General features: G+C 40.5%; 1 protein-coding gene across 2 annotated transcripts in view; it reads right to left on the reverse strand.

Annotated features, from left to right (window-relative positions):
* The window catches only part of LOC110068861 (fibrillin-1-like), a 74,776-nt gene that overhangs the window by 2,786 nt on the left and 62,658 nt on the right, over nt 1–9,332 (reverse strand). For both annotated transcript variants that reach the window (XM_089296200.1, XM_089296198.1), the window contains 12 exons: nt 8,362–8,484; nt 8,010–8,126; nt 7,040–7,165; nt 6,551–6,703; nt 6,397–6,450; nt 5,566–5,685; nt 4,907–5,029; nt 3,729–3,845; nt 2,867–2,992; nt 1,120–1,233; nt 726–848; nt 21–129 (listed from right to left, as the gene is read on the reverse strand). In XM_089296200.1, coding sequence (XP_089152326.1) covers nt 21–129; nt 726–848; nt 1,120–1,233; nt 2,867–2,992; nt 3,729–3,845; nt 4,907–5,029; nt 5,566–5,685; nt 6,397–6,450; nt 6,551–6,703; nt 7,040–7,165; nt 8,010–8,126; nt 8,362–8,484 — 1,405 coding nt within the window. The remainder of the gene's footprint in view (nt 1–20; nt 130–725; nt 849–1,119; nt 1,234–2,866; nt 2,993–3,728; nt 3,846–4,906; nt 5,030–5,565; nt 5,686–6,396; nt 6,451–6,550; nt 6,704–7,039; nt 7,166–8,009; nt 8,127–8,361; nt 8,485–9,332) is intronic.

A 9,332-nucleotide genomic window follows, 5' to 3' on the forward strand; every position in this document is an offset into this window, starting at 1 on the left:
CTAACATTTTGTCTACTCACCCTCCCCCTATGGGATGATAATTGTGTGGACATCGGCAGCTATATCCGCCTAGTTTGTTGTCGCATCCAAAGCTGCAAGGACTCAGTCCCAGGACGCACTCGTTCATGTCTGAAACCAAGAAGATTATATAAAACATCTTTTACTAGAAAGTAAATTTGTACACAAAAAAGAAGGGTGATCCTCTGAAAATGGTCTCTTTCTTTTCTTGAACTGAAAAAACTATTATTCAATTGAAATTACGTTCTGCTAAACTGTTAGTGAGTTCCCCGTAGATCAGTAGAAAAGTGTTCCAGTACTAGACTTTAGAGGGAATAGGTTACAATAGTTTTAGTAATTCCGTGTGTTTTCGTTAATTGTGAGCTCTGCACTTCAAAAAGAGTGTTTTATTGGCAAAATCAAGGTCGCGTTGACATAACAAACAAGGATACATTTTGAGTCTCACAAGTGAAATTTTTGGCCTAAGCTTGAAAAGCGTTGAGCTGATATTTTCAAGTTTACCCAAATGAAATGCATTTTAAACTTCTCTCTGTTTCCCGTCTACGCCCCTTTTTGGCTTTACTGGATATTTCTTTTTTTTTTTTTTCTCCTATAGTTTTGAGCCATTATTGTGATACTTCAGTTAATTTTACGACCAGGTCACCCGTGCTGAAATTGCCTAAAATTGTGTTAACCTGCAGGCCCCTCTTAAATGGGTTCACAGTTACCTTGACATGAGCGACCATCTGGTTTCAGCACATATCCATGTTGACAGGTACAGTAGAACGCTCCTAAGGTGTTCCTGCACTGAGCTAGTCCGCAAGTCAGGCTGCTGTGACATTCATTTATATCTACATAAAGATACAGAAGTTGAGAGTAATACCACTGAGCGAATACGAGTTCGCGGTGCAAATTCTGCTGACGTAAAAATGTTCACGTGCGTTCGTGCCGGGGCGCAAGCATGATTTTAACTGGTTTTCCTACTCGACGGATTTCGACTCCAGCGACTGACGTATAATTTCACGCGCGGTATCTGGCGTGACTTCTGACTGGCTTTAGTACGTAACGTAACATAGAGAAAATATGTGTGTGGACGTCACGTGATAGAGTGATGTCACTTACCAACGCACTGATTGTAATAAAAATCCTGAGTAAATCCGGGGGGACATCTACAACGATGTCCACCCAGCTGGCATCCGTATTGGCACACGTTTCTTGTTGCGCATGGATTGTTGCCTGTAATTACAACAGTGTTATTCATGAATAACTGACTACAAGACAAATAACAGAGAATATATCCTTTTAAAATCCGGCCGGAATTCTTTTGGGCTCCGAACCAATAAAGTACTCGCAGGTTTACAAAACAAAACAAAAACCACGCTAATTGACCTTTATTCATGTCTTCCTGTTTAAAAGTATACAGTTCCTGGATTGAACTTACTACACAGTGAGGAGCTAAACAGCATATCTACACACTGCAGCAATATGGTCTAAGAATTATACCGACGAAACATTAATTTTTAAATGTGGCTAAATATCATTTAGGCAAGGTTAAACTCGAGCTAATGCAGCCAGCTAGCATGCCCATCCAGCTAATATCATTTAGGCAAGTTAAATATGAGCTTATGCAGCCAGCGGTTTCCGTGTTTGGGAGTACGTGACCTGTGGGGCGGCCTTCAGGGGTTTTGCAGGGGTTTATGGTTCATTGCATAATGTTGTAGTGTATTCTGCTGATTGTTGCGGATCAGTTGCACTGCTTTGCTCGCGAATCATTGCGGATTCTTGCACCCTCTCCTCCCTCCCGTTTTGTTCTTGGTCAGGGTAAGTATTCTCCAGGTAATTAGATTCCACTGAATTTCTTTCAGTGTGACGGTGCCGGTTAGCGGACGCTCATTGGGTGGTTCCTGCTTTCCAGGGTTGCCATGGATACCTCCTAGCGGCTTATGGCTTTGGCACCCCGCTAACCTTTAAGGCACCAGTTCCCAAGCTCATCTATTTGTGATGAGTTTAAAACGGCGTAAATATGATTGGATGAACTTCAATACTCCGCATGAAAAAAGATGGCAACTGGTGCATATACCCAGAGTTCTTAGCGCACGAAAACTTTAACAACGCTTATAATTATAGTTACGTACTCTAAAGCTCTACAACCTTCAAACCTTGTATACACAATGTTGTTAACAAGGGAACAATATTGCAAAAATATGGCTTTCCTTGTACTTTATGGGATGCGTAGGGTTCGCATGGTATTGTGGTAAAATGTACAGCCGCCATGTTTTTCCTACGGAGGCCTGAGGCCTAGCTTTAGTACGCGGGCCGAGAGGAGCCTAAATATTACGGTGTCACGGGATTAAGTGTTAACAAGGACGTTTGAGTTCTTTCTCTTCAATCTCTGAATAGGCCCTTTGCAGCTGGGGTCAAGTGACGACACCTTTGCTAAGATTGTTTTGGTCTATGGACTATAACTTAAAGAATGCCAGAAATGGAAAGAGCATATCGAAAATAGCAAAATTGCCAAGTTTGAGGCCCCTGAAATTAACGAGTAAGTTCATAAGACAGTTGGAATTTTAGGAAAATTTAGAGGATATCTATGGAACATACTGCGGGAGAGCAAGGTCTTGCTCTCCAACAACTTTTCCCATACAGATCTTCGCACAATTTCTTCTTAATTTTTCAAATTCAAAGCATCATTAAATCGCATTCTTTACTGCCAGGGGCCTAAAAATTGGCCATTTTGATATTTTCAACATGCTTTTTCCAATTCTGGCATTCTTTAAGTGACAGGCCATAATTTTATGAAAAGTAGGTCACGTGATGGCCCGGCTGCAAAGGGCAGCGTACGTCTTGTAATGTGCTCGCAGTTACTCACCGACGCATTTCTTGGTTGTCTCATTATACCTGTACCCCCGGTTACACACGCATCTGTAAGACCCTGCCAAGTTCTCGCACATACCAAATCCACAGATATTGTTATCTGTCATACATTCATCTTTATCTGTGAAGAAATAGACTGTGTAAGGCTTGTAGTCTTTTGGCGCAAACACGACAGCACAAACAAAAACCGAGAAATACAAGGGAAAGCAAAGAGAACAACACATTGTGATCCTTGTGCGTGCACTCTTAGAGTTTGTATATATCGGTTATTGACCAAGAGTGAGGTCAAAATGGCTGGATATTGACTGTTATTTTTTGTGCGTGTTTATGGACCGAGACGGAGTCGAGGCCAGTAAACACGCAAAAAAAAAACCAAAAAAGCAAATCAAAACAAAAAAACAGAACGAGGTCAATATCCAGCCATCTTGACCGAGCAAGCTTGGTCAATAAAGGATTTATTATACGGAAAAAGAACACTCTTTTCTTACGGGACACAGCGGGTTATCCCGAGCGGGCAAGATAGCGCCATCACAGCCGAGCGCAGGATTCAGTTCATCTTGCCCACTGACGGAGCTAACCATATAAGAAGGACTCTTAATGTAATCTCATATCCAGATATCACTCTGTTTGACGCTGGCCGTGGGCCGATCTGGGTTCAAGCTCAAAATCCTACGCTTGCAATAATTGCATCACCAGAGAAAACGCTCGCCTTTAACTTTGCTTGCTTTGTGGTGGCTTAAGTTGTTCTTGAAGTGACGGTTTCACGTTGTTGATTAGCGGAAGATGCTTCAAAGCGAATAACGTTGGTGCAGTTGAAAATGTGTTTGGGTCATGCATGTGATAGACACGTGACATACCTACACACGTGATTCCATTTTTCATGTAGCCATCAGGACAGCCACACTGGAAACTTCCAACAGTGTTTATACAGCTATGCTGGCAGTTATGTCGACCAGTTGTACATTCGTCATCATCTAAACAAAGACATATTAATTAAAAGATAATCTTACTGTTCTACTTATGCTTGCTTATTAAACCTAATCGACGACTTGCTCGTATTTGTCACAAACCGTTGGCTAATCTTGGCGAAACAAACAAAAATTTGTGTAATATACTTTACACACTTAAAGAATTGACCATCGTATATGGCACAAAAGATTGAGAAAAGTTGCAGACTTTTCAAAAATCATGTTGCAAACTTGGCAAATTCTCGGTGACGTGAACTTGATCAAACGGGAGGCCGGGAAAATGTGGTTTCTTCTACGGAGCGGGAAAGTGTATTTTATGTCTCCGGCCATAAACTGTTAAAGGAACTATTTTGTGGATGCTGAATAACTCTAACTCATTGCGAGAATTAACGTTCTGCGACTCCTCTTGAACTAATTATAAAGCTCTTTTAAAACCCTTTTGTGTAAAGCACACACATGCAAGTATATGTCAACGCGTATACACTTAAATATATGTTAACGTCACTAAAAGCACACAAAAATTATTGTCTGTCCACACGGAAAACGATAAACGGATGCGTAAGAACTGAAATATCTATAACATTCCTGGGGAAGCATGGGCACGAGACTGACACTGAGCATGTGTGAATCACTTGACGCGACGTCGACGATCACAAATGTTTCTGTTTATGTCGTCTACTCTGTTCAAAACTTTATCTCAATACTCTTCACAGACACTTCGAAACGTAAAGAAGGGCCTCTATTTTGATAGCTAACGCACACTGCTAGGCTACTCACTATCTACAACAGAACAGATAGCGAGTAGCGTAGCCAATCGGAAAACGGCATTCGTGATAGAACGCTGGTAGATTTATACTAAATGAGAAAAGATCTAGGGAGATAGTGATCTGTTTACGAATTTGTCCACTTTGGAGAGCGTTTACGAAAATGTAAGTTTGAGAATACGTTGTGTCGTTCACCTGCGGACAGAGACATAGACATTTATGTTACTAAAACTTCGTATTGAGAAAGAAGTATCATATAGGTAAGGACGGCACCTGAAATTGAGAGCTATCAACATTACTGACCAATGCATGTTTTTTTGTCTGCTCTCAGCACATAACCAACAGGACAGCTACACCTGTAAGAACCATCTGTGTTTGCACAAGTAAACTGACAAATACTGGAATCTATTGCGCACTCATCGATATCTGCAAATTAAAACATAACAAAACGTAGTGAAGGATACTAAACTACGTAGCTTTAGTGAGGTATTTGGTTGCAAGCAAGTTACCCTCAAGGCTGTTAAAGGCAAAAGGAAAATACAAAAGAATTCTGTCGAAGGATGATAAAGGAGCAGGACAAAAACACAGATGGCCAACCAAATCACAAAAACACAGCTTTTATGTTTTAGGTTCTTCTACTTTGCTCATTCAGTGATAAAGCGTTGAGTGAATCGATTTTGAAACTATAAGGGAGCGAAATTAATGAACACACAATCTCATAATTCACTGTAAACTTCTGATGAAGAGCGTTAAAAACTGCAAGTAAAGAAACTGTGTAAAGAAACTGTTGGAATGCGTTGGAGAGGAAGTGAAACAATTAGTCACTTAACTCTGAAAAAGTGCTTACGCTCGAAAAGTGAGCTTCACTACCTCGCTATTCCAAAGGCTTACATCAAGCACTCACGTGCCCAGAGTAAGCCTGATTATAAAGATGGATTTGAAGAAACAAGCGAACATCTTACCTAAGCAGCGCTTTGCGTCCATAGTGAGCTTATAGCCCGCGTTACACATGCAGCGGTATCCCCCACGAATATTGATACACTTGCCATTTCGACACAAGCCAGGAATCATCTCACAGATCTCTGGTGAATGACGACATTACAAATATCACGTTATGCGCCCTTCACTGTGTTAAATTTACACCCGTAGAGCTAAACCCCGCTAATTCGAGCTCGACTTTTTCGAATTTCCCGCTATTTTGAACTCAAAACCATTTCTCTTGGATTTGCCCTTTAGTCAATTACTATTGGCTATCTTGAACTGCCTCTGTTTCGAACTATTTTTAGTTTCCCCTGAGAGTTCGACATAACAGGGTTGAACTGTATCTCCCATGAACGATAGGATATACTTCTAGCGGAAGACACACCCGAGAAAATGTCCGATTACAGTCTTCCAAACAGAAAAGGGTGAAGATCTTAAAATTTTCACTCTGCTTCACGGATAAAGATTATTTTCAATTTAACAGTCGAAATTTTAACAGAAATTACAACAAAATGATTACGAGAAGTATTTTTTTTTTACAGGAATGGAAAACGGTGGTACAAATACTTCGTGTCAACTTGCGAGGAAAACAAACTGAATGCGGTAAGTCAATATCTTAGAAGAACCTTTTGTAGTTTTCCATCGTATCTTTACTTTTTATTTTAGGGTTAGGGTATTGTGGTGACCTAAATCTTCTGATTCAGGGTCCAGTGGTGTCACTCATTTTGAGGTGTAGAAGGCGACCCCTCTTCTAGGAAACAAAAGGTAAAAAACCAGCAAATTCTTGGAATTCAAAGTAGAACAACACTTACTAGTCATATTTTCCTTAACCTGCGCGATTTTCTGACACAAGTTAACATACTCCACTGTGGAAAAAAGAAAAATATTTCCAGTTTGCAAATCTAAAGACAAAATTAACAAAGTGAAATATGACAAAAATGAGAGCGGAGCTGGGGCGATAGTTACCAGTTCCTCGCCTCGGACACAGTTGGCAGTCTGTGCCCCATGCCTTCCCGGCTGTACAACAGCATTCCTTTTTGCGAACTTGCATCATCTCCTTTGTGACAGCTTCACACATGTTGTTCGTGACGACAGCGAAGCAAAGCCCCTTCCTCGTATCTGTAAAATAAAGTTTAGCTTTAAGTCTACCTAAGGCATAACAAGGGGAGAGGGGGCGGGGCGGAGGCAAGGAAGAGCAACGGAGGGTGGAGTAAGTTGCCACAAAATCATGTGGCAAACAGAACACAAACATAAAACCAACCAATAAGAAGAGAGTATAATTTTACGAAACTGTCACGAAGACTAAAACCGCGTGAAAAGTTAACGTCACACAGATTACGTGTGCCTTAAATTCTATCTAATTGGCGCAAATAAGAAAAACGAAACAGCCATAGCCGCTCTTTTAGTACTGTTTTTTTAAAAGTCGAAAGAAAATCACAGAACGTTTCTATTTACCTTCACATTCCTTTCCATCCGCACTTCGCACGTATCCCGAGTCACAATCACAGATATAAGTTCCCGCGAGGTTTCTACATACTCCATTTTTACAGAGATCTGATCGCTCTCTACATTCGTCGATATCTAACAAAGAGGAAGCAACCATTACTTCATAAAAGAAAGAGCGAACTTAAAAAGTTCGAGACCCACTGAAGAAAAGCTAAGCCCGAAACGTTTAGTAACCCAAGTACTATTTGACGCTTTCAAGAGCTTTTTCAGCCTCAAATTGTTGTTTATTGTCATAGTGTAACGCATCTCATAAGTTTTTTGCTCATTTCTATCGATACTTACTATTTAGCATTTTAACCCGAGTTATGCTAAAATGACAAAATTTAATGATCCTTCCTGGTTCTTTTGGCCTCAGTGTTCGAATCCTTAATGCGAAGTGAGTTTAGTTCTCCGCATAATTCATCAAGTTTAAATTAATACAGAAATCATGACCGTGACGGTGTTTGGGTATCTGAACTTAATTAGCACAGATTTTTACGATTTTATTTTTCCGTTTTCTCCTTAGTTTTAGTTTCGATTGATAAGATGTATCAAACACTCAAGACAGTGTTTGACCACATTTCCAAACACCTCGAAGTTCGTCAAAAATACTCTGCTGCCCGTCGTGTATTCAACTCTCTTCTCGGTGTCTTAAAATGTGGTGAAACACGATCTTTCGTGTTTGATATATTACTTAATGCGATTGGGAAGCCTAAAGAAAACTTTTGCTTTGATTTAGTCGCTATTCAGGCTTCTAGGTTCAATTTTGGAATATTTGGTCAAACTTGACGCTTATAAGTAAATCACTTCTTGTTCAAAGTCCAAACCAAGTTATGATGCCATGATGTGGTAAACAGTTGCGAAGTCACTCATGGTAATGATATTAATCAGGAGGCCACTAATGAGCTGCGATCTTAATTTATAAATCAACTAAACGCACCTCGACAATTTTGCCCATCTCCTCTAAATCCAGGGGGACACCGACACCTATATCCACCGATAAAGTTCTTACAAACGAAAGGACACAACCTGCTGTTTTCTCGACACTCGTTGATATCTATACAGGAATTGAAAGAACACAACAAACATTGGAATAATACCATAGAGTCAAGGATACCACTACACAAGAACGGAAATAAAAAACCCCGACATCTCCTCCAAAATTACTATCAAGACATCTTAACAAGTGTGATAAAATCCCTTATTCTCCTGACCTTCTTTGTAGTATTTTATTTGGAAAAGTAAAGAGACCTTAGAAGTAGATCAGTGTTGGGATGTTGTAGCATGCTCACCTCTGCAGTGTTTTTTGTCCGCGGCCATGTCAAATCCTCGCGGACAAATACAACGATAGCTTCCTGGCTGATTCACACAGCGGTACGCGCAAAGATCGTTGTTTTCTGCGCATTCATTGACATCTTTGGAAATAAAGGTCGAAATAAGTAGGTTTTGTGACAAGAAGAGCCATAAACAAGAAGGCTGTGTTCACACTTGGTACTCGAGCACGGTGCCTGACTATGATTGTCGCTGTGAACACAATTTTTTTACCAAGTTGTACTCACACCCGGATTCTCACCATGGTACAACGTCTCGACCTTGTACTCGGGCAGTAGATGGCCCTTGGGTACTTGGAGTACACAGTGTCTGAACGCAACCCTTTTTTGTGCTGGCGCCCAGGCACCAGTGCACGGACACCAAGTGTGAACGCTGGTGCTCATAGATTCTACTCTAGAAAGACACAAGTACAACAATGGACGGTTTGTAAGGCGGCCATTATGACTTCTACAAGAAAAAGGTTCATAAAATAGACCAATCGGAATCAAAAGAGGAGAAATAATATCGTTTTGCAAACCCGGCCAATATTCTACAGAGACAAGTTATTCTCTTCAGTTCTTATTAGATTGATTCGTAACTTCATCCAAGCTAACCTAACGTGATGTTAACAAGCGGCGAATACAATGGTCAAGTCATCTGTCCCCGTCACGTCGCAAGCCAATCTCGGAATCTTTCCTCAAAACTGTTTGTTGTTGTTGTTGTTTTTTTTTTCTTCAACTGTGTGCTCAAAATTGGATTCTCGGCACAAAATTCCTTTCACTGGCTTGATCTGGCTTGATTCCCTGTTCCTTTCGCCATCCGATGGAAAGTATTCATTACAAACACAACACATAATAAACACAACACATCACAGTTATTACTAGGTATGTCCTCACCACAAAAAATGAAGAAAACCTCAGCTGGGGGTAGCTACAAGATGATAATTAACATA

Source organism: Orbicella faveolata, unplaced genomic scaffold (genome assembly GCF_042242905.1).
Source record: "Orbicella faveolata isolate gen_17 unplaced genomic scaffold, um_ofav_v1 contig_26, whole genome shotgun sequence".
In the NCBI taxonomy this organism is placed as follows: domain Eukaryota; kingdom Metazoa; phylum Cnidaria; class Anthozoa; order Scleractinia; family Merulinidae; genus Orbicella; species Orbicella faveolata.